Below are 25,825 nucleotides of genomic sequence, written 5' to 3'. Positions count from 1 at the left end.
CCTACTGCAGATTGTTTGCACATTGGGGATTTTGAGCTGGGAAGGGTTTTGATTACTTACACTAAAACCGTCTCTCTTAATTCAAATGACCATCTCAATTATTTATACACATGATATCTGAGTCCTGATAAAAGTAGTTCCAAAAGTTTGGAGAGGAAAGAGGAAGTTTATTGAAGTTTTCAACAGGAACTAAGGGGCAAAACTAAACACCTGCCTTTTTTTTATCTGCTTCCCTAATCCAAAGTTTCAAACGGCAGAGATAAAGTGGCTAAGAGCAAGAGGCAACAGAGCTGCAAGTCTCTAAAAAGAGCCCTCAGTGACAGAGCTGGCAGCATTACTCTGCAGAGGGCAACACTGGTGAAGAAATCCAAGACAGCAGTGCTACAGTTATGATGCTGGCAAGGGCCAGGGGTTTTAACAGTTATCTTGGCCAGTAAATCCAGCAGCAGTCCCCCACTTCCCATCCATTTCACCAACACCCTGAATACCTGCCACCTACAGAACAACAATCTCCATTTTAGTTAATCTCTTAAGAAACTGCCAGGTCTCTAAAGCATTTAGCATTTTGGAGCAGCAGTACGATGGGCAAGCAAATCCCCCACCATCACCAGTACTGAGCATTAGCTTAGCCTGAAGGGCACTTCTGGTGTGTGATTAGATCCCTTTTAAAACAAACTGCAGCTCCAAGACAGGTACAGCCCAAGCCTTCTCCAGACAAGAATGGAGATGCAAAGGAGTGTCCTTCAACAGCCAGGAACTGCATATGGCTGGGCAAGAGGAGAACACACCAAAGCCACCTCAGGCATAACACACAAATGACAATTTACATCAAAGGACCTTGGCACCAGGTGCTTCTACTTCCTTCTGCACATCAACCACACCAAATTAGATATGACAAAAAGAAGCCTTCTGACACATTAAGTCAACTGCCTACCATGCCAATCTCTTTGGAGAAAAGGATGTTGAGACTTTAATACATTTTCTAGTACATTACACTAAGCAACTGTGATGGAGTTTATTTTAATGTTAGTGTTTTCAGCATTTTAATTCTTTAACGTTTATTCCTGTTAACACAGCATGTCAAGATATGTTATCTATTACTCATTCTAACTATTTAAACAGTATTGTATTTCACATAACCTTCCCATTTGTCTATATGTTCCCATATGCATAGGCAGCAAGATCAAATAAACATTTCATTTTAAATAAAAAATAAGTTGTGTAGTATTTAAAGTATTTCTTTACCTGTATATTTGTTCATAGGAGATAGGGATGTAGTCACCAGGACTCTGAGTTAAAAGCTGATCTATGGCACTGTCCAACTTTGGCCAATATGTGCTCTTATAGTCTTCAATTGTTATAACATTCATTACTGCAAGAAAAAGACAAGAATAGATTTAGTAACTTCACCTAAAAGACTAGAAGCAAGTGAATGCTCTGTGATTTCACACCACACCAATAAGCAGGCCAAAAAACCTGGGAACAGCTCACTTCCACCAAGACAACCTCATCTAAAACTAAAGTCCAGACTTGAATTTGTATCTTTGTAATTACAAAAAATGAAATCAGGAAACCTGCCAAATCAATGCTTGGGTTTTTCTCTGGGGCCCAAGTAACAAGGAAAAGCAAACCCCTGGGAGTTCTAAGATGAAAATATAATGACAAAAATTTATAAAAAGATTAGTTCAGATTAATGAATTATGTAACTTTGTGGCAGTTCAGAATCAATTATTAACATGGCATCTTCACATTCAGGAGAACAAGCTCTGGCCAAGACTTACTATTATTTCTGAATAATCCTTCCCAGCAGATGTATTAATTTCACAAGTCTCAGGTGGGACCAGCACCTTCCTTGGTCTAAAAGCTGATGCAATTCCCTCTGCCTTCAACTTCAGTTAGGCTTCCAGGCAACTTTTTTGTATCTGTATTGCAGTTCCCCTCTAGCAGGGACAATTACACTCCTTTTCCAGATAAGGATCACCGCAGGGAAGAATAGGAGGTGTTTAAATTAGCGTTCCCCACTGCTCTCTGATCTTCCTCCTGAGCTTCCCAACTGCACCCTCTTGCACCAGTGACTCAGGGTGCCTTCAAAGCCACAGAAGGGTTTGGATCTCTCTTTTCAGGGAGGATTTCTGAACCAACCACTCGTGGCTCAGTTCCAACAGGTTCACACCCTCCCTTCAGGGCCGTACTCTCAGCACTACCTCCCTGCCTTGTCACACCACCACGGCTTCACAGCACCCACTCAAAAAAGCCCTCAGCAACCAACAGCACCTTAACCAAACCTATGATTTGAATTCAAGCTATGAAATCAAATCAAATCTACCAAAATAAAAAAGGATCAAAACTATCCAGCACAGGAAATCTAAAATAATTTCTTCATCTGAACTGCGCGTATAAGTCTGGGCTATATGGAACAGAGAATAAAGATACTTCTCACCCCACACAGACCAGTTTAGACACAACACTGGAGAGAAATCTTTTGGTTAGGGATGAATTTTAAATACACATTTAAATGTAGATTCACTGCTGGGTTTGAGAAGCAGTATTTTTGAAAGGTATTTTCACAAGGGGTTGAAAGGAGCTGAGTGAGTCACTTTTGGCAGCATTGTGAGGAACAATTCTAAGGAAATTGGCAAAACAGTTATGAGTACCATGCGGGGAAAAAAAAGATTATAAAGAGAACCTGGAATAGAGAGAGGTGTGAGACAAGGAAGTGTTGGAACTCTCTCTGTACAAGCAAGTACTACAGATTTCTTTGTGTGTCTTGTTAGGGTATTTCAGCCAGAAACTTTGGTTAGAGAAAGATGTTAGTGCAGCACTCCCGGCTCCTCTTCACCCAGCTATAGCCATGGGTCCACCCTTGCTCCATAGCTGTTACAGAATCACATCTAGCTAACCTCAAGGTGTCTGAGCAGTGGCCAGGTCCCCACTACCACGTGCTGCAGGACACTGCCCCAAGAGCCCAGCGTGCAATCCAAAAGGACATCCCTGTTTGCTAACAGGTGAATGGTGGTCACAGGGCTGGGTACACAGCCACCAGCATTTCAGTTAACAAGTCCAACAAGTCGGCTCCCCCACTAAAAGCATCCACGCAGTCAGCAACAGCAGAGCACCTCCCCGGCAGTAAACTCAGCCTTTATTCCTTGCCTTGCAATGCCTTGTTTGAGTTCTCATCCCTTACAGAGCCCATGCTCCAGGCACATGTTCTCAGGAGCAGCTCCACACAGTACTTTCACTATTCCTGCTTACACTCAGCAGTAAGACTTGAGCTTTTGTTTTTTACTTTGTTACCCCAAAAAAGATGGGCCTCCACAGAACCACTCTGTTCCACAGAAAATATTACACTGAAGTCAGCATAAACATTAGACCAAGTCCTGCTTTAAGATTTCAATTTATAGTCACGCCCACATCTGGTTTAACATATTAAATGAGCCCTATTAATTTTTTAAAAATAGTCAAGTAAGAATTGAGAATACTGCAAAGTAGTTTTACCAGGCTGTTGAGATGTTAATTTTTATTTTTTTTTAACAATATGGAAAAAAAAAACCAGCAGCAGACAGGAAGGTCTGCCCATTAGACATGCTGCACAGGTAAAGGACAAAATGCTTTTATGAACAGCCCCATGAGACTTGCATAGAAAATGTACTGATAAATTCACAGTAACATTCTAGAAAAGCTTCATTCTCATTCAAAAGTCTCTTACAAGTACTATGTAATTTGATTTCCACACTTCAGTTCTGAAACTAAGCCTACCACAATATTTACATAGCTAGAAGTCCAAGACTATAAACCGAATAATCACTATTTTTATTCTTTTAATCCAGAAAACAAAGTACTTTAAAATTTTAATAACTACCACAAGTCAGCAATGTCCTTTTTCTCCTGGCAGTGCTTACACACACAAAAGTGAAGGGTGGCGTAAAGTAAGACCTTCCAACTACAAAGTCTGCAAGAACAAGGTCGAGACCAGGAAGGAAGGAATCACACGGATCCTTAGCAAGGAAAGACAGACTGTCCTTTAAGTTTTTACTTTTCTATCTTTTTAGGATGTCATGCTTAAATGCTTATCCCTACATTAGGTATTCAAGATTTAAAAGGATTTGCCCAACAGCTTCTGCTCCCAAACCGAAATTTAGTTGGTTTCTGGGAAGTGACACTGATATTTTGTAAGCAAGCATGCTAGAATGCAGGATATTACCCAACTTCAGCAAGTTTGGGGGGGTGGGGCTGGGAGAGAAATCATTCTGATAGAATCGAAAGAAGTCAGTATTTTCCAGAGAATTCAGATTTTCCAGAGAATTATTAAAGACTTCACAAGTAAAGCTTGAGCAACAACAGCTGCTTTTCCATACACAAAAAAGTTCAAAAGGAAAACTTTAAGTGAAATGCAGCAGTGAAACCATTTAAGTAAAAAAGAATATGCATGAGCTATCATAACCTAGATATAACAGTATTATAGTCAAAATGGAAACACTGGCTGCTTCAAGCTACCAAATTCTTTGATATCAACTTCAATAAAAAGAATGGCAAAACCCACTAAGATTAAAAAAAAAAATACAACAACAACAAAAAACAAACCACCAAGAGTAGATATAGATCTCCCATGAAACTGGTAATAAAACCTTACACACATTCATTTTTTCAAATCTGTAGCTAAAAAACAAGAGACAGAGCAGGATGGCTGATCCAACCTACTGCCAACTATGTAGACATCAGTCTGACAATTATCTGTCATTTATTCTGGCAATAAAAATGAAAGAAAGCAACTAAGCATCTTTCAGAAGCTGTATTTCATCTCACCAAGTGACATACACAAAACTTCACTGCTCAATTAGCAGTGCACCCTACAATCCTCTGTATTTTGCTGAAGTGTACAAACTCTTCAGGCAGCTGTCCAAGACTCATCTAGACTGTGGCCCTGTGCTTTCCTTTTTCTCAGCCCCCATGTGCATGTTTTCACAATAGATTTTGCTCTGCCCCCCTGCCTGACACATCCCAGCATACATTAGCAAGCTTATGAGTTTGCCCTGTGGTTGCTTCCAATTCTATTCTATTTTTATAACCTGTTTCTCAGCCTGCATTAAGGCTGGTTAGTAAAAGCAACTTTTTCTTCATCAGACCATTTGCCTACGCAGCAGTGCACACACACTGCACTGAACAATGTTATGCAACAGGGAAGGCAACAGATTTAATGGATATGCCAGTGCACACAGCCACCACATGTGCCTGTCCCAAATGGCACTGGCATCAACCACATTTATAACCATCCCTGCTTGAAAAGGGTAAAAGAAACAAGAAGGAAACTCTTCATTGTTCACCACAATCGAGTTATGCTGCAATTACTGTTACAGAAGAGTTTTCCTTAAAGTACTAAAAGTTCTTAGTCTTCTTTTCTCCCTCATGTGCTTTGCAAAATACTATTCACAACACTATTGCCTTATAAATCCACAACCATGACTGAAGCTGATCAACTGTAAGTATTTAAAGTTTACCATAACACAGAAGTTTTTCTTAAGTTGCTTCAAGTAGAAAAAAAGCTATTTAAGAAAAGCTATTAAATGAACTGCGCATTATTCCAATTTTAGTTCTCAGTCTTACCAAAATCTCAAGGAAGGAGAACTGGATTTAGCCCCTCTGAAAGACAGGAAGGATACTCTGTCCAGGACAGCCTCTGCCTCATGAAGCAAGGTGGGACTTGTTGCTCATTCAACTCCAGAACTGCCTCATGCAGCGGAGGACAACTTTCCTATCAAGCTCAGGACTGGCAAACAGCTTCTCCACACGTGTTCTGCCATTACTGGGACAGAGCAGGCAGGAGGGATCCAGCACTCGCTGTTTCCCTCTTCGGGAACATTTACATCCAAAGCGACCTCTCTCCCTTTTTTCTGTGTGTGAAAACTAAACAAAGGTGATTAAGGGGATCCTCTGTCAGAGCCAGGATCAGATCAGGCAGGATCCCAACTCAGCTCCTTTAGCTTCTCAGTCAACACTACTTCACTGGACTTGTTCTATTCATTTCCATGTACCATCACAACTATCCTCAACACAAAGGAGTGGAAAAGTTCTAATGAATTTCACTTAGAGAATTTTCTATTTTGCAGGAAAATAATTAAAAAAAAAATATCAGTAAGATATTACGTTGGGATACCAGTGCTGGAGAAGTGAAAACAAGAACTCCAAAACCACATCCTAAGCAAAATCATGCTCTCCTGCTGCTTCTCCCCCTCAGACATAAATTGTGGATTAGCTGGAAAGTCACCTTCCCACTTGCTGGAGGTCCAGCTTGAAAACCATTTTCATTCTGACACAGAAGGAGAAACTAAGATTCTGAATGTCTGGACTAGGAATTCAAGAGCCTAGTTTAGCAAGGTTGAACGACATCTCATTTTAACTGTCTCGAGTGTTTAGAAGCCGCCCCAAGCTACCTGGAGCCCTGACAAGCAAGGCAGGCAAAGTACCAGGGAGCTCACAGAGCCTGGCAGTCCCAACTTCAAAGCAGCCAGCCTTGGCCATGTGCCACAAAACCCAGGCTACCCGAGAAGCAGAAATCCAGAAGCCTGAACTTTGAGCCTTTGATCATCTCTGCACATGGACAGGTGAGAGAGCACTGGGGAGCACAGGGAGGGCACACCAAATAAAGTGCATTTCCCATCAAAATGTTATCGTGGTAATTACACAGTTACACTTCCAGGAGTGCTTTTAACTATCCAAATCCAAGTTTTCCGACATTCTACGGGAAAAAAAGGTCTATTTTGCCCAGAGAAGTGACTTTTGGAAACAGAAGTAGAACTGAAATGTATAGCAAAACATCTTCCCTTCCCTCGATCCCAGCTCAGAAAAAAATAGGGGGAAAATGCCATTTTTGTTAAAAGCTACACGTGAAAGCCATTTTGGAACCCCTCCAAGGCCAGGAGAGAACCTGGTCTAGAGGAAGGTGTCCCTGCTCACAGAAAGGGGGTTGGAACAAGATGGTCTCTAAAGTCCCTTTCAACCCAAACCATTCTGTAATGTTATGATTCTATTTTTGGGGCTAACTTGGGTAAGTTAATCCTCGGTCGTTCTCATCAGGCCTTTGCAGATACCTGTCCCTTCTGGGATAGCATGCCCCTTCCAGGGGCTCTGCCCATATCTGCCACCAGCAATCCCAAACTGGCTTCCAATTCATCTCTAGGTTTTTCAGGCAGAGAGACAAAGTCTATAGGAAAGTACGATCTAAGCTAAAAGGCTTCAGAAAAAGCAGCAGCCGAAAACCCTGCCGACGCTCACTCTCCCAGGTCTACAGCCAGATCTACCGTGACAGGAAAGCAGAAGTTGGGGCGCTGTGCGAGGAAAGGTTATTTTCGCCTTCCAAAGCGCCTTAACCCGTTTGACTTCGCTTCGAGAAGCCTCTCGGGGCGAGACCCGCGTCGGGGTAGGACAGCGCTGAGCCCGGCCCCAGAAGGGAGCGGGGGCAGCGGGTTCAGCGGAGCAGGCGAGGCCCCCCCGCGCCCGGGCCCGGGTCACTCACGGAACTTGGAGGTCGAGGCGCTGATGTTGATGGCGGCGATGGCCCCGGCCGCCCCCGCCCTGCCGGCGGCTGTCCCCGGCTCGCAGCCCCGCAGCCCCGCGCCGTTGTGCTCGGGCCCCGCGGGGCGCGGCGGCCCGGCCGGCGGCAGCAGCCGCTCCCCGAGCAGGTGCCGTCCGTAGCCGCCCGCGCCCCAGTTGTTGTGGTTCTGGTCGTCCATCATGGCCTCGCCGCCCTCCTCCTCCATGCTCTCCTCCTCCATGGCGGGCGCCTGGCTGCGGGAGCGGGGCGGGATCAGCGCCCACCGCCCATCGCCGCCGCCTCAGGCCCGGCGGGGCTCGGCGGGCTCGGCCCGGGCCCCAGCCCAGCTCCGGCCGCGCCGCGCGACACTTCGCGCCGGGCGGAACACGGCGACCGCGCCGGGCGGCACCGGCGTGGGGCATGCTGGGGGATGTAGTCCTATGGGGCGGAGCGACTGGCGCAGCGCGGAAGGAGGCGCGGTCGGCGCGGGTTCCCTCCCCGCCCGCGCCTGGGGTTCGCGCTTCCCGGTTCTCCGATGCCACGGAGGTTTTCCCTGGAGCGGGGAGGCTCCGGCAGCGCCCGAGCGGAGAGCGCGCCCCGTGCCGACAGCGCCCCCTGGCGGGCCCGCGGCGGCCGGGAAGGGACCACCCTCTGGAAAAGAGACCGCCCGTGGATCGGGATGTCAGCCCCCTCCCCGCTCTTCGGCACCTGCCCGGGCTAGTGCAAGGTGTCCCGCCCCATGGCGGGGCTTGGAGCCAAACGATCCTTAAGGTCCCTTCCAGCCCAGCCCGTTCTGGGACCTGTGAAGTCCCTGCACAACGCTGCTCCCTTACAGCGTTTCCCTTCTCCTGTTAGTAGGCGGAATAGCCTGCACAAATAGTGTATAAAACCGTTTGTCTTGCAATAAACGATGTAACAGTTAAAAAGTACTTTTTAATATTCTCCTCGCCGAGAACTGAAGTTATAGGACAAGGATTAATGGATACAAATTGAAAGAGGGGAAATTTAGGTCAGGTATTAGGAAGAAATTCTTTCCTTGAGTGTGGTGAGACACTGGAACAGGTTCCCCACGGAAGTCATGAATACCCCATCCCTGGCAGTGTTCAGGGACAATTTGGATGAGCCTTGAGCAACCTGGCCTAGTGGAAGGTGTCCGTGTCCATGGCAGTGCAGATGGGACTAGATGGTCCTTAAGGTCCCTTCCAACCCCTTCATGTTCCATGATTCTCTGATAATATTGCCTAGTTGCCTTCAAGTACACTTACTTTAAGTTCTATTTTCATTTTCACCTGGGTACTGTGATGGAAGTACGGAAATAGGTAGTGGGTTTTTACTGAAAATAGATTTCCACTGTGTCGGTTTTTGATCTTGCTTGGCAAACAAAAAAAAAAGTGAAGAACGTAGTTAAAATCAGAGGTGCCTTGCCTTCTTTCCAAAATGTCTCATAAAAAGTGAAAAACATGTCATTTGTTTTTCAAATAGAAGCACCAGGCTCTATTTTAGCATGAAACAAAATCGTTCTGTTTTATAAAAGCAGAAGATGCCACTGATTTCACAGCACTGTGGAACCATCTCAAGTCACTTTGATAACGGCAGGTGATGAAAACAGTTTGTCCCTGTTGCTTGGGGGGACTTTGAAGTAACTAAAGATTTTTGAACTAACAATGTTTCCCTTAGATGTAAAGATCACACCTTGAACATCAATGCTCTGCTCAAACCAACTGACATTTCTCTCCAATTTCCACCTTGGTAAGCACCAGCAAGTCACAATTTGGTCTCAGAGTCCAAAAGCTGATTTGGCACATCATGCACAGATCTCAGATAACAAGTTCAGCATATTCACAGGCCTGCTTTGGCTGTTGATTTTTTTCTATCTACACCTTAACCACATCTGGAAAGAGAACAGACAGGACATTTTTGTTCATTCTGCTACAATTTGTGTTTAATGAGTTGAATGTGCAATGTAATGCAAGCACCAGTAGAGTCATTTATAATGGATGTTAAACTTGGAAAGCTAAAGCAGCAAACCATTTTCAGCTTAGGTAAGTGTTGTGATTCTCTGATAACCACGAAGAAAAGTAAATGGAGTTTGCATATCTTCACTGCTTCAAGGAAGACATGTTTGTGTTCTCAGCCCTCAGAGCAACTCCACTGTAGCCTCCCACTCATCTGCTCTTGCTGATCTCAGGAGTGGGTCTCAGATTGTTTGCCAGTATTTAAAAACATCGTGACCTGAGGAGGAATCAGAAACTTACTCTTATCAGCAGAGTTTTATCTTTGTTTTACTGATTTCAAAACTGCTTATGTTAACATCTAAGAGCAGTGGAAAAGTAAGACAAACCCAGCATTTTTCAGTTCTAGAATTTCCTCTTTTCATTTTCAATTCTAAAGAGCCTTCTTTTCTCTTTCCTGCTCTCTTGTTGCCCACACCTATTTCTGTTACCATCTCTGTAATTTATTGACCAGCTGTGGGTTGGGTTTGGTTTGGTTTGGTGCTTGTTTGGGGGTTTTTACCACAATCTTTAAAGGTACCTTGCCCTTCTAATTCCTTTTCACAACGCTCCATTCACTTTGACTACACTCACTGCACTTCCTTGTGGCAGGAATCCAAGAAAGCTTAAGAAATACTTCACCAAGCATTTCTCTGCCTACTCTCCTCCATTGTCTTGTGCAACAAGGCAGCTCATCTTACCAATCAAACAAGAAGCCCTTTCTTGCCTCCCATAAGGCAAATGACAAGCTGCAACAGTCATCCAGGGCTCATGCTATTCAAAATACGCCTGCACGCTGATAAAGGCACTATCAAATTGTTCATCACTGCAGCAGCCCTTGTTTTTGCACGCAGACTTCTCTCTGCCGTTTCCTTTTTTCCTCATCAGCATGCGAAAATTCGACTCAGGCTTTAAATACTTTCTCGGCAAAGTTACATTTTGAAATACCACAACTATAATTATTTTCGCTAATAGCTGAGAATACCACATAAAAATGCAGTTCTGTCAAGACCTGAGGATCCTCACATCTCTGTAACATCCTCGGAGACTTGAGACTTGTCTCTATTGTAACTAGCTCATCAGTAGACTGCAGCAATTTTGATGACAAAGTAACATGCAGATGTCACACTTTCATTTCAGCCTCCTGGATCTGTATGTAATTACCCAGACAAGTATTACAAGCCTTTGTTACATCTTCATCATATTTTTTTCGCTTCTTTTTTTTTTTTTTTGGCTCACAACTTTTGTTAACCAGGTCGCAGCCACAAGCTTTGCTACAAATTAAAAAGGAAGATCGAGATTTCCTAAGAGTACCCATCCATGGAAAGTGTGAGGCATTAAAGAAATATTTTCTACACAGATCTTCACAGAAATGAGACTACAAGGAAGCTTTTCCTTCCAGGTTCTCAGAAGCAGACTGCATGTTTCCTCTTGCATAATGCTGGATGTTTCCTCTTGCAAAATTTCAATTTTATATGAACATTTCTATCAATCAGATAAGGGGATTTTGTTTTTCTCATCTATTTGTGTTTATAAAGCAGAATTGTTAAGTACCCCAGGAGAGCTGTTTCTGCACTCTGTGTCCCAGCTGGGTGTATATAGGTAGCAGTTAAATGATATATGAGGCATGTTGGGAAAAGACATGCATGTTTTGGTTTATTTCCCACTATCGGTAATAAACATTATGACATGGATACAATCCTTATTTTAATAGACACTTCTTCGTTATTTCCCAAGCACCAGTTCCACTGCAGTCAGTAGGAAAGCATTCATTGATTTCAAGGGGGTTTCAATCAAGCCCTAACACAGCATGTAAAATGCTTTTCAGATTTATTGCTCTGGTTCTAAAAACCAAATAAAAAGAGAAAATAATTCCGACAAGAAAGAAAAATTAATGCTAAGCAGAGCCTTAAATAGCCGTGTGTCAGGAGGAGCATGCAACACAGCTCTTTCAATGCTTAATAAGACAGCCCCTTGCTGAGTGCTGGCAGAGAGCAGATAAACCTAAAAGGAGGTTTAGGTGCTCGTTACTTTTGAGACATATTTTGACAATTGATGATTTGCTCAGGCACAGGGAACTGATAGGCCCTCTGCAGTCTGGCAATTTGTGGCATACCCCTTTCAATAGCAACTCCCACTTTGGGCAAGATGATCAGTGTAAAGTCTTCTTGAAAACGTGCCAGTTAAAGGATGGAGAGACCACCCTTAGTGTTTCATGACTATATATAATCTATGCACACTAACTATATACAGTCTCTTGCATTGTATCACAATGTCTCAGTTGGTCTCTGCCTAGGGGGGAAAAAACCAAAAAAAACACAGTTTATGTGGTTAGTCCTTGGGAAATAAAGGCTGTTCACACGTTTTACCTGAAGCATCAGTTTCTGAGTTCGGTGGAAGGTGTCACAGCCCAAGCAGAAATCACCTGCCTCAAGAGGAACAATCCTTGCCATCCTCCACAGGCAGAAGGTCTATTGTGAACAAAGGAAATTCCAGCTAATTCCCACCAAGACAGCAGGAGCGTGCTCTTGCCAGGTGCCAGCAGAGTGCCTTTGGTGGGGAAGAGAAGTGCACAGCTAGGGAGCAGGCAAGGAATAGGCAGAGAACAGCAGGGTAGATGTGAGCTGCTGATCAAAGCCGAACATGGGCACTCCAGGGATGTCTGTTCTTTCCGTGTGCTGTCCCATACAGCTGCTTTGCAGGGCACAGCAAAAATACAGAGTCAAATCAGCTCATATTCTCCTGAAATGAGCAAAGGAGTCGCACCATGGTCTGCTCCTGGTACCCCTGGGTGCATACGCAAAAAGTCAGCTTGATAATTTGCATTTAGGGTACATGGGATAGTTTTACACAAGGCTCAAGCGTGTCTCTGCTTCTGTCCTTCAGCAAGGCTGTATTCTACTTCTCAGCCTTACAAAGAGGACAGAACCCAGAACTGTGTGAAAATGTTTAAAACACAAATGCATTTTCAAACCAGCTCCCCTTTCTCTGTCTGAATGCTCTCACCACCAAGATATTAAGGGCACAATGATTACAGGAGTATATGCACTGAAATTTTTCCAGTTTCCCCCACTATTGGTCCAATTCCCTGCATCATCTGTGCCTGGTGTGAGGGTCCTGAGTACACTAATTTGCTATAATTAACAAGACCAGCCTCACCTAGCTTCCCATAAAAGTAGTGCCCTTTTATCCACAAGCTCTGTTTAAGGTCAGAGCTTAAGGTTTGCTCCATACCTGCCCTGTGTTGTGTATGTCCTGTCACCTTTCTCTGCCACGTCCTGACATGTTCCTCCCTCATAAATTATTTAACAGGATTATCTCAAGGTCTCTGTCACTGAGTTCCTGCATATGAGAATAGCTCAGTATTTGGCCCATGGGAACAGGAGACAAGCCAGCCCTGCACAGCCATGTTCCCTGGACCAGAGCCACAGCTGAGCACACTCTGGATGCTCTGTCACATCACTCAGGCACATAAAAGTGTCCTAAGCCCAGCCCTGAGGGCTGCAGGGTGGGTGGCATGTGTACCCTGTAAAACAGGACATGTATTTTGCTCATCTGGGTTTGGTTTTACAGCACCAAGACAAAGCCCAATTCTTTTATCATAAAGCAAAAATTGCTTGCACTACAAGCATTTCTGTGGCATGCGATATGGGTTAATCCTTCTAACTACAGGCATGACCAGACTATTCTGTCCCATAAGCCAATATCAAGGGGAGTTCCTGTTAAATAATAAAATATATTGGCTGCTATTCATTAGTAACCTCGTTTTGGCTGGTTTTTGGGCCTTTGGTCAGCCAGTCTCATTTATTTGGGTGACATTGGGCCAGGGCAAGCGACAGAAAAGACTCTCTGAAAATGTGTTCAGTCCCTTACAGAACCAGGCAGCTGGAGCTGCCCAGGCTGTTTCCTCAGTGCTGTTTCCCAGCCTGGCATTAGCTGTCCACAGCTGGGACCACGGGATTGGGAAGGTCATCCAGCACGTGGGCACATCCAGCAACAGGCAACGTTTGGAAATAAACACAAAAGCCCCAGTTTTATTAATGCAAAAGGAAGAAGCAAAACAGCATGTAAATTTTCTGCTGTTTCATCATGTTTTCCCATTTGACTTGCTCCATTATCTCCCAGTAATCTTGTGCTGAGCCTCCACCTCCACTGGGGTGTGCAATCTCTTTTAAGATCTCTAAAAGCACCCCATTTATCAAATAAGTGCTTCTTGACTAAAAGCAAAAAGCAAACTCTATAGACTTCCCAGAGCAGATTTTGTTTATTTTGTCATTAAGTATTTAATTTCTTTCTCAGAATGCATTCAGAGTGTATGTGAGAGTCCATGGAAACTTTGGTTCCAGTAAAATAAAGTACATAAAAGTATGCACTAAGTGACATTTTCAGAGAATCTCCCAAAGCTTTTGAGCTTTAGTCTTAAACCCATGTTTCCCTTTCCAGCTTTTTAGCAGAGAATGCAAATATAAAAATGTGTTGGGTATAAAAGCATGAGAACTTTTGTCATTTGAAAAAAAAAAAGTGAAAAGTGAAAAGGGAAAAGTATTTTGATATTACCTGATGCCAACAGTATCCTCTCAGTAGTGAGGATCGTTTTTTTAAAGGGACATTATCAACATATTTACGTAAGAAGTTTAGGAAATATTTGGGAGTTTTTCATGATAAGAGTGAATAGAGTGAAAACTTTCCTTCCTCCTAGACTTTAATCAGGTAAGTGTAACAATAGAAATGTGCCTGTGACTGAGATCCATCGATGCAACAAAACATTCTGGTTTGATTTCTCCAAAATGAAAATAAAAACCTGAGCATAAGCAGCTCTCACCCTGTAGAGCCAACTGTAATTGGCCTAGAGGTGGAGCCAGTCATCTGCAGGGCTGAACACAGAGGAGAAAAGGTTTTCTGAGCAATAACACAGGAAAACTGATAAATAGTGATAATGTAAGTCAGGGATTTGCTTGAATAATGGCTCTGTGGGTGCGATACATCCTCACCAGGAGTGAGCAGCAGATTACTGGAAGGCCTAGAATATAGTTCTGGTAGCCACAAGTGAGTTTCTCAGGGGGAAATGTGGGAAGGGAGCCTGGGGTGGGGAGGAAGAATCACTGCACAAATGAAAACCATACATAAAGGAGAACAAGTAGCGCCTTCCTTACAGAGCAATGTTTTGCTGCCCTACCGTGCAGAGCCCTGCTGCTGATTACTGTCTTTCACAATGTTTTTAGGGGTTAAGCAGCAGTTCTCTTGCTATTTCAAAAATAGGCCTTTCTAGGGCTGTTTAATCAGACAGGAAAGCTTTCTTCATCACATCTTTCACTGGGTTTCACATCTAAGGCATTCTGGAAAATAATTTGCACAGCACTGATCTGGGCTGGCGTGAGCTACCATCGTGCAGCAACAAAAGAGTGCGCGCCCAGTCTTTGTTTTGTATCAGATACTGGATATCGACTTCCTCATTATTTGTATTTTCTCAGAAAATGGAAAAATAGCATCCACAGTTCCTCCTGCTGGAAGATAATGCATGAATTCATCATGCCTTCAGTTTTAAACCAGACTGTTTTATTTCCATGGTTATAAGAGAGGAGATACTGGTCCATTAAAACTTTTTTTCCCCATAAGCTGTCAAAGTGGGGAAGGTTGTAAAGAGAATTATTTTTCATTTTTAATTTTTTAAAAGAGGTTTTTTCATCTGCTTTCAACTTAATACTCTCAAAGGAAGGTACACCCATGTATTCTGTGGGACCTGCTGCTGCCTCCCACTTTCCATTTTGCATCGTCCAGAATTGACACCTGCTCTGGTTCACTCCCAAATCTCTGCAGGCCAAAATTAGTGTCCTCTGTAAAATACTTTGGGGTGAAAGGAATTACACGAATAAAAGAGGTTTTAGAGACAGTTAAACACAGAAATAACAAATGCAAGGGGGTTTTATGTGTTGTTATTCAAGGATCAAAGGCACACAGTGCCGCCTCTAGCCCTCACGATTATTGCTCTTCCCAGCACAGCAAGTGGCCTTATCTTAATCAAACTTCTCTATCAGCGCTTCAGCCTCATCCTCTTCAGTCTGCCCAGAGCTGTGGCATCATTCACCACCCACAATCTTGTCTCGTCTGGCTTCTTTGCTCAGTACTCTCTAATTTTGTTCCTACTTCTTCAGTTATTTCTTCCCTTCAGCCTCTCCTCCCCCGCCCATGTTGTGTTTGTGTCCCTGGCTTCACTTTCTCTCCTCCCTTCCTTTCTGGCAGCAATACAACCTCAGCATATCAAAAACCTCAAAGATGTCTTTAACTCTCCCTCTGGACTCACAACTTTATCTCCTTCCCTTCTCTTCCCTGGGCACAGTCCCACCACTCCACCTGGCTGCTGCCCTGGCCTGGGCCTTCGTGTCCCACATCCTGCCCCTCTTGAAAACTGCTTCAGGTAGCATTTTGGCATCCACACTCTCTTGTTAAGTTCTCTATTTGTCGTTTTGCCTCTGATTCACGAGTTCTTGTACTACTCAGAGTTCAGATTTAAATGCAGGAGACGTCAGGGTTCTTCTTCTAATTGATGTTTATTATTTCTTATCTATAGCACAGCTGTATGGAATATGCCTCTTAGGTTAACAAGGTGGAAAATGGTCCCGAGTTCTAACTTCCAAGGCCATTTAAAGTCCAATCTATCCAATTATGGAATGCCAACTAATTTATTTTTACTTATAATCCAATAACTAATTATTCATGTTCTGCACTGCGGGTTTTTTGAACCAATAAAAGAACACCCAGATTTGTGAAGAGGAAGGAGGAAAGAAGAAGAACAAACCCACATCCAAAATCCTCCATCTTGTTACTAAATCCCATAAACCTAATTTTCTACATCTCTACATATTCCACCCAGTGACATAACAAATCTCTTTTTAATTACACAGTAACAATCTCAGTGCTACCACATAATTTGGGAAGCCTTTCCCAAGGCCTCAGGTCAAATGCAGTGTGCTTTTGAAGATCATTGCCTGTCAGCACTGAAAGACTGAATTTCTCTGAAGTCAAGATTCTAACACTCTCTTACTCCCCCAAAGGTGCAGGTCTCCTGAGCAGGTTCTTTCCTTTGTTACAGTGGCCTGGTTTTTTCTCTTCCCCTCAACAGACGTGGCTATTTCCCCCCTTTATCCAGCAAACCGACCAGGTTACTAAATCATCTCAGACTCCTCTTGGGTTTCTGGACCCTCTTCTCCATTGCATCAAACAGAAGCTTCACTTTCAAAGTTCTTTATGATCCAGTTCTTGTCTTTCATTAAGTGTCAGGAAACCAACTCTGTCCTCTAATCCATTCAGGATAAAAGCCCTTATCTCCCACTTGTTAAAACACTCACTTAGGCACCTTTGTGCTTTTTCCCAGGCAGCTATAAGTATCTGTGAAACTATCCTCATTATCCTTATAATTCTCCTGTGACGTTACGTCAATAAAATCCTTAAGTGTCAGGCTGTGGGTTTGCTGCAACTCTCTGACTCAGAGTGGCTCATATGTCCTGGTGCCTCCCTCCCTGTCCATATCCATTCATTAGCTCTGTCTGATAGCGAGGTATGTGAGGGACAGACGTCGCCTTTCTCTTCCACAGCCCCCACCACAGTGGGTCTTGATCCCTGACCAGCTGCTGTATCACAACAGTAGGGAAGTGAATCAATCCACAAAATTATGCTTCAAATTTCCCATCAAAATTATGCTTCAAATTTTTTATTTCTAATAGCAGATTTGTCCCAAATTTGCCACAGACTGCAGGAATTTAGATGCAAATGACACATATAACACTGTGTAATAAGAGGAAGCAATGAACTAGCAAGAACATTGACGAGCATTATTGAAGACTAATTCTGACTTCATGCCAGAATGAAGGAAAAAATAAATATGGAATTCCTGGCAGCATATCAGCAGAAAAGTGATAAGAAAAGGCAAAAGCATTCCTAGGAGGTTTTTTATATGTACCAAATTTTAAATTCACACCTTTGGTTCTGTCAACTATTTGTAGAACTGGTAGAACTTATCAGGAAATAAGAATACAAGAATGAGGCTTTTCAAAGAGTCTGTGACTAAAGCACCTTTTAAATGCCATCTTCTGATGTTAGAAAAAGTATTAAATCCCATCCTGTTCTTTGGTTTTTCCATGGCAATAAGTAGCATTAACAGATTACGCTTCAGGTCGATCAGTTTCTCTGCCACACCCTCTTGCAAGCTGCTCCTTCCCTGTTTCAAGACTGATTCACCAGGACAGATTCTATTCCTAAATCAGAGACCTATACACTTGGCTTCATAGATGTCTCTCTTGAAGTGAAAGCAGAATTCAAAGAAAACACTCTTTTATATTCATGTGCTCAAAACCATTCTGTTTTGCTGTTAGATAACAATTTCTAAGCCATAAATCTTTACCAGGACAACTTTTGCTGGCAGAATTATGGCGGCAGCAGAGCCAGTATAGCATTCCTAATTCCAAACACCACCAGCTTGACGCATGCCTAGGTCTAGAACAGAAGGATTAAGCTTTTAAAGGCTTAATTCAGTGCTGCAATTTCTTTGATAAATATCAGCTGAAAATGTCACGCAGGATCAAAATCATCATGGAGGTGCTAAAAAACAACACAGTGAATGGAAAACAATGCAGGAGGAAATAGAAACAGAATAAGCTTTATTTACAGTAAATAAAAGGGACGGGGAACAATAATAAACAAATCACTTCTCTTTATGCGTATTCATTAGTGTGGCTTTAGGCATGTGGAAATTTCACTGCAAAACTCAGTGCTGTAATGCATAATTAAGAAAAGCAGAAAAGAGGCTGCTCCACTGTTACAGCAAAAAGTCTCAGCTGAATCTAACCACCCTTCATAGAGTTTTCCTTCATGCATTCTCTGATGAGGCACAGTAAGAATTATTACTGGTGAGCTTTTATCTGCTGCTTTATGGAAGAAGCTAACTTTTGTGTGTGAAAAAAACAAACAAAGAAAAGAAAACACAAACAACAAAAACCCCAAATAAATAAATCACTGTGGAGGAACTAACAGAATTAGACAAAGCAAATTAAATACTTAGTAATCTTAAATAACTGACTTAAATAACAGAGGTCGCAAGTAGCCTGTCATATGCATTACTTTCACAGACAGCAATTACTTTAAGTTCTCTTTAAATGTTTCTTCTGTAAGTGAAACAGGTGAAGAAAAGCCCATGTGACAATAATAAGGGGAATTAGGTCAGCTTCTGAACACATCCATCAGTGAAATGCAGCATATCTCCAGCTCATACAATTCCAAAATCATTTAAAGTGATTGTTTTCAAGTCAATCTTCCATCACCCACCTTTCTTTTTGCCAGAGGCCAGAAATAGCACCTCGTAATTTATCTTCTATGTCAAGCTTTGCAACAGCTGCCCCCTTCTGAGCCACTGAACTCATTTTGCTGCATCTGCTTTCAATATACACACTGGAACCACATTTTCTCTCTTGCATTCACCTGTCAGAAATGGTTTATGAGAACACACTTCAGATACTGCTAAAAAATGCTACATCCTCAAGACTTGGAGCTTAGAATTCAGTGTGTTTGTGAACTCTCTTGAAAAGCTTAAGGAACTTCAGCTCATTGCAACGAACTGAAGCTGCTGATTTATGGGTTGGATGCCAGAGACAAGTTGGCTGCTGATTTTTAAATTCATAAAATTAGAAGTTGCCTTGGAACCAAACACTCAAAATCTCCACCTAAATAAATGTGAAAGCTTCCATATTCTTTTCCCAAACACCCTGCATTGCAAGCAGTCTGGGACACTTACTTCAGATAAGTAAGGAGTTCCTGGAACTTTTCTTAGTTCACAGATCTGGGTGTGAAACCCCTACACGTGCTGGCTCTGTGAAGATAAGGCTCAGTGAAGATAAGGCCCTACACGTGCTGGCTCTGTGAAGATAAGGCCCAGTGTTTTCCCTCTCCATCTTGCCCCTGATTCTCTGCTTTTACCAGAAGAAAACTTGGCTGCACAGGTTGAAAGCAAAGGCACTTTGGGCAGGTGGCAGTTCTGGGCAGTCAGGAGAAGGATGTACCACGGCTTGTGTTTGCCATTTAGCACTAATGTACCATCCTTCCTTTTAGGAAAGCTGATTACAAGATCTCAGGGAACCCATGCTGCTATGCACAAGCTCTTCCTTCTCTGCACCTTGCCAGGAAGTGTCTCTAGCTTTCCACATTGCCCGAAAGGAATTTAGCCTGATCCAGTAGGAACAACACTGGTGGAAGGGACTACAGCACTCAGGCCATTTCTCATCTGTTGCAGGAGTCTATTGGAAACACATGCCCAGTCCCAGGGCTCTGCTGTACCAAGCACCAGAGGAGAGAGTAATTTGGCAGCAAATCTCTGCCCTGCACAATTTACTGAGCAGATGTTGGACAGGATAAAAGGAACAATCCAGACAATGGGAGAAGTCTCCTGAAGCTGAACCTCGCCGTGCCAGGTTCCACACCCTCACTGCTCTGAAGCCAGAGATTCACAATTCCTGTATGAACGTGCACAGTAAGACTCAGGTAAATGGCAAATGGCACACAGCAGTTCAAGTCTCTTTATGCTGTTATCTGCTTCTTCATCTTTCAAAAAGCAGAAGCAGCAGCCTGTCTGAGCTGGAATGCAACCAGCTTTGTGTTGAAAAGGGAAGAATTCCCTTTAAGAGGTCAGTATCCAACCTCAGCTTTGTTCAGCACAACCTTCTGAATAGCAAGAATTATGTTTGAAAGGTATGTCCCTTTGAGCAGCTCCTGAATAGGAAAAACTATAGGAGACTGCACATTTTTACAAAGAGAGAATGTGCTCTTCCCCATTTACTGATGCAATGCTCAAAGAGCTCAGAAATCACCTCCTGCAGGTGCCAGGCTTTGAGAACAAAACAAAACAAAAAAAGAAAAATGGATATTCTGGTAACTAAGGAGAGGCTAAAAAAAACCTTTTTTCTAGGTCACTGAAAGCAGGCAAAACACAGAAAGTGTTTTCTATTGCCACTCCACTCTCCCCTGTGCTCCCCGCAAACATAAATAGCTCTGTGATTCATTGCAAAGCTGCTCTTCCCTTGTTGAATTTGAAAGAGAATATAATTGCTTTTTCCATACACCAGTAATGATGACAGGGACCAAGATGCCTTTTTGACATAAAATGGTATGCCATTCATTAAAATTACTACTGCCTGAGTGGGAAGTTTTCAGCAGAAGTGTCATCTTCTCAGAACATGCACTGAAAGGAAGTCAGATAAATAGAAGTTTTCTCCTCTTACTTTTGCACAACACATCACACTAGTTTACAGCTTAACAGAACATGTCTGCATGTTCTCATAGGAGCTGTGGGTTTGTTAAAATACCAGCCTAAAGCTGGTATTAAAAAAATTAATTCTCCGTAATTCGAAGTGTGACCAAGTCAGTTCCCAGTGAAATATTTTATCTTTTATAGTTCTTTGCATTCTAAGTTTGTGGATTTAGACAACTTTTGAATAAACACACACCATTTGTTACACCGCTGCAATCAGCAAATGGCAAACTGTATTAGGTTTATTAGAGTTAGGGGTATGTTTTCAACAGTGAAGGGAAATAACCAGGAGACGTGGCCAGTGAAGGAAGCAGTGGACTCTGTAACCAGCATCACCCCCCAATGAACACTCTGGCTTCTGATGAAGTGGTCTCTTCCAGCTTCAAAACCTTCTAGAAGTTCTCTCCAGTGATCATCCCCCCACCACTGCCTGGTGCCCAGTGTCAGCAGCAGAGCTGCCAGACCTCGGTGGCCTTCACTCCAGGAGAACTTGTATCACACAGAATCCCGGAGCTCTCATGCAACAAAAATAACATTGTGCCCTTGGTCAACAGCAATTTGTTCTGTCTGTCAGCTCATTCCCTGCTAGAACCCAGTGCCCATCACACACAGGGCTGCAGGGCTGGGAGATAAAAGTGAAACATGCTGTTTATTCTGAAAGCAGAGTTAGAGCAGAGTAACATCCTTTTGCCTGTGATGCACCTCGCTGTACAGCAAACGCAACACATCAATTGCTGATGCTATCAAAGGAAATAGCATTTCCAGCCACATGGGAAATATGTCAGCAAAACAAATGGATTCAAATAAACAGCAGCAGAAGGCGCATAGCAATATTGATTCATGGCTTTTTATCCTCTGTCCTTTTGAAATGGTCCCTTTCCAGCACTCAAGCTGCTGTGATAAACACCTTCTCCGCCTCCTGTATGCTTGACTACTGAGAATATACTTTATGTGATTTTTTTGAGCAGAGAGGGAAAAAAAAAAGATTAAAAAAAAAAAGACATCTACACTTTGTAGTGATTCTGGTTTTGAGCCATTAGCTTGCCCTGCAGTATCAAGCATTGCTTTGAACCTCTCCCTAATACAACAATGGCTGATTTGTATCAAGGAGCTTCTCAGTATAGGCAAGGCATTTGAGAAAAACACTGAATTATGTGTCATTTTAAAAAGGTTAGCAGTAGAAATACATCAAAGGAATCAAGATCAAAATTACTGTAAAATGAGCAATTGAAGCAACTGGAAAAGTCCTTCCCATTCAGATAGGTCACCTATTCAAGGCCAGCCTGAATCAAAAGTGAAAATGAGTCTTCTGTAGCTTTGGAGAAATGAGACGAGGGGTCTCTCTACTGGGTTTACATTTGATAGACAGCCCCATTGCAAAATTATCTGGTGTCAATTTTAGCAAAGGATGGGGCAAGGTTGTAGGTTTGAGTAATTCAAATTATTTGAAATAAAAATATTATGCTATTTTTTTGAATAAACAGCACTACCAGAAGGACATTTTTGCCACCTAGCCATAAAAGCACAGAAAAAAATGTGCAGATGGTGTTTGCTAACTCCTGGTTTGTGAATGGATAAGAGTGAGGCCAAAGGTCAGGCAATGTCTGAGGGCTGTGAGCCTTCAAAAAACCCCGTGGTGAGGGTCTCAACTGCACAGGATTGTCAGCTTCCACTGGAAGTGCCATCTCCTGCTTTCCTATACCAGCTTCCTCCAGGGAAGGACATCTTGCTTTGGGGCTTGCAGACAGGATTGTAAGAGAGTCATTAATGCCAAAATAAAATGAAACTTCGAGGAATACCAAGAAAGCTTTAACCCCTGCCCTTCAGCACACCTAGTGCTCTGGTACCTCGAGCAGAGCAATGCTGCCAGTTCAAGTCTTGCCTGTCCCCCATGCGAGACAATTTGTCTTCAAAGGGGAGGCAGAAGAGACGTGGCTGACCCAATCCCCGTGCCCTGAGTGCACTGCTCAAAGACTGCATAGGTACAGGAAGAGAAAAAAACCCTTGTAAATCTAAGGAACTGTTTGTGCTGACATCAGGTTACCCTGGCTGGCACTGATGACAGGACAGTCCTTTCTGCTCATTCTAAAGCCACAACTCACTAAAACCCCCTCCTTGAGCTCTAGGATTCACAGCCCATAGCACAGTTCTTGGGCAGGAATGTGGGGTTTTTAGTGAGCTGTTGTGCTAAATGATTTGCAAGTGATTACTCCCCTCCTCCAACCTTAGCTGTCCTTTTTCACTGCTATAAAAATGTTAGCATGACTGCCTCTGATGAATTTCAGGAGTTTCAACACATAATTTAAAAGCAGAAGTCATTAGCAAGTATCTATTTGATCACTGACAGCTGAAGCAGTGAGAAGAGCTATCATTTAATAACAGTTAAGGTTAAATATATTCCTGTAGTTTGTCATCATTCACTTCCCCTAAGTAGATGACTTCAGGTAGTAAACTCTGAAGAGAAGGACTGTGTGAATTACACTGTGTGGCAGGTATAGCCATCAGCAGCAGGCTTTAACCTCAGACCAGTCCAAAACAGGAGGCTGACAAACAATTTCAGGGGATCATCATATGACATTAAAGCCCTCATAATATCATCCTTTCATGTGTGTGATATATTGGAGGCAGCTCTTGGGTAGTCCTTAATGGCCCAGCTGCCACCACAGTGATATATGCACTGTGTATAAAGGAAATGAAACAGGAATTATGCACAGTGCATCATTTCTCCTGCTGGTGTCATTGGGCAGGGAAGACTGCAGCACCCTGTTGCTTCAAGATAAAACAGGATCCTTAGTGCTTCACTGATGTGGAACAGAACATTTCAGTTGGAAGGGACCTACAGTGATCATCTGGTCCAACTTTGTGCAGGTGCAGCAGGCCCAGCAAATGAGGAGAAACACGCCCAGAAAGACCAGATCCATTCAGAAAACCACACTTCATGTCATGAAATACCAGCCTGTGCCTTTTCCAGCTGTAGTCCCAGAAGGTTCACTTTACCAAACTCAGCCCCCAAAACAAGCACATTTCTTCCCTGCTCCAAGCTCTGCTCCGTTCCCTATTCCAAGGATGAAGTTGGGAGGGTAAAGAGGTGGCCACTACTCCCTGATTCAGAGCCTTCCACACCCTGGACTGGTTAGAGCAGCTTTTGGATGCTCCAGCATCCAGCATTACCCATTCAGTAAGATAACTGAAGTCCCTCATACCAGTATGAATGTGGAGTATTAAATACCAATCCGTAACTCAACTTTTGCAGGAGAATGCCAGTGCACAATAACAAAGCAAAAATAACAGCTATGTCTGTCACCTCTGCAGCAGCAGGAGGCAGCTTTTCAGTCCAGCTTTCCTGGGTAGTCATTTATAGCAGCACAGAGCAAGTGGAAATCATTGCTGCTCTGATCTGGTGGCATTTCATACCCACTCTGCCCAGAGACGATCACTATAAAGAGATAAAGAGAGGCAAATACATAGCACAGTCTCCTGAAGACAAACATTTGGCAGCACCTAGTTTCCATCCTCACCATCACATACCTGCAAATAAAATTAGGCTGCCTGGGTGTTGGGGTTTTAGTTTAGTCTGTTTTTTCTCTGTTAAAGGAATTTTCTCCCATATGCATGTTGCTAGGGGACAAATAGCTGTACTTAAGAAAGACAAAAGGGGAGTGGGGCGGACCTGGCTACTCCTTTGTCTATACCTGGGTGTGGGGTCAGTTCGCTCTGAGCGTCCGGGGAGAGAAGCTGCAGAGAAAGGAGCTGCTGCTTCTTTCTTTTTTGGCCGTTCTTTCTTCCTGCTGGAAACAACGCCGGGACCCCAAAAGCCGCTTTCCCTGCCCTGCTGGAGACCGAGCTGTGGCTGCCCTGCTCCGCTGCTGCTTCGAGTTTTCGCTACGCTGTAGCCCTGCTCGCCCTGCCTGCCTGGGCCTCCGTGGGTTTTTCCCATCTGGATACATCTCGTCTGCCACCCGGGATTTGCGTTCGTCCCTGCCGTTTCAGCCTGCTGTCCCTGAGAGCCCGGGATCAACTGCCCAGCGGTTTGTGAAGCCTTTGTTCCATCCCTTCCCGGGATCCCAGGGCACCAGAGCCGCGGGTTTCCCGAGCTCGCTCCGGAGCGCCCCCTGCAGCCGCGGGGGAACCATCGCACCTGCCCTGCTCACCGGGAGCCGCCAGCGCCCCTGCCGGCTGCGAGCGGAACTGCACCCGAGGGGAAATAGCCTGACAGCCGAGAAGGCTGGCACTGGGTTTGTGATTGCTGTTACTGCCATAGTTGTTGTTGTTTTGTTTGACTGGTTATATACATATATATATATATAGTAAAGAACTGTTATTCCTATTTCCCACATCTTCGCCTAAAGGCTCTTGATTTCAAAATATAATAACTTGGAGGGAAAAGGGGTTATATCTGCCACTTCAAGGGGGGCCTCTGCCTTCCTTAGCAGACACCTGTCTTTCAAAACCGAGACAGATCTTGGCGCCCAACGTGGGGCCTAAGGGCATTAAGAGATAGAGGTGAAAAAGGAATAACAGTTCCTCGATAACTTTATTTTGTGTGCTGGATATTGGAACCTTGTTAGGCAGCACTATGTGGTCTAGTTTACCCTGGTTCGGGTGGCATGTAGCCGTGGCTATATTCTTCCCCTTTGCAGCTCCTTACTTGAATATGGGTCCTCTGACTAAGGCTACCATTGCTGTTATCCAGCTTGCGTTATGGGTCGAGAAGGTGAGGAATTCATGGGTTTTTAACTTCCTCCGGAATGTGGGCACATGGATAAACAGCTATCACACACTGAGCACATGTTTTTGGGGTTATGTTAACAATGGTACCTTCTGTGAGGAAATGACACCAGGAGAAGTTTTCTCCCAACCCCTCAACCAGTTCTTTGGGCCCACCCCATCAATTTTCGAAGGGTTTAAATTCCCTCTGAATACTAACCATCTGCTGCTGATAGGCCTACTCTATTTAGCATTCAAGGATAAGTTGAGATTGGCTTGGATATCTACCCGGACACCAGCCCCAGA

At 43.6% G+C, this 25,825-nt stretch overlaps 1 protein-coding gene and 1 long non-coding RNA gene across 3 annotated transcripts in view; both read right to left on the bottom strand.

Moving 5' to 3' along the window:
- Nucleotides 1-7,859, bottom strand: part of CACUL1 (CDK2 associated cullin domain 1) — a 45,597-nt gene extending 37,738 nt beyond the window's left edge. For both annotated transcript variants that reach the window (XM_032115944.1, XM_032115945.1), the window contains exons 1-2: nt 7,511-7,859; nt 1,246-1,372 (exon numbers count right to left, since the gene is read on the bottom strand). In XM_032115944.1, coding sequence (XP_031971835.1) covers nt 1,246-1,372; nt 7,511-7,769 — 386 coding nt within the window. In that variant the 5' untranslated portion in view covers nt 7,770-7,859. The remainder of the gene's footprint in view (nt 1-1,245; nt 1,373-7,510) is intronic.
- A 1,067-nt stretch (nt 7,860-8,926) lies between these two features.
- Nucleotides 8,927-25,825, bottom strand: part of LOC116447150 — an 84,960-nt gene continuing 68,061 nt past the window's right edge. Inside the window, exon 3 of the long non-coding RNA XR_004241499.1 lies at nt 8,927-9,760. This is a non-coding gene — a long non-coding RNA (uncharacterized LOC116447150). The remainder of the gene's footprint in view (nt 9,761-25,825) is intronic.

This window comes from Corvus moneduloides, chromosome 8 (genome assembly GCF_009650955.1).
Source record: "Corvus moneduloides isolate bCorMon1 chromosome 8, bCorMon1.pri, whole genome shotgun sequence".
Taxonomy (NCBI): Eukaryota; Metazoa; Chordata; class Aves; order Passeriformes; family Corvidae; genus Corvus; species Corvus moneduloides.
This window is presented reverse-complemented; position numbering and strand designations above follow the sequence as displayed.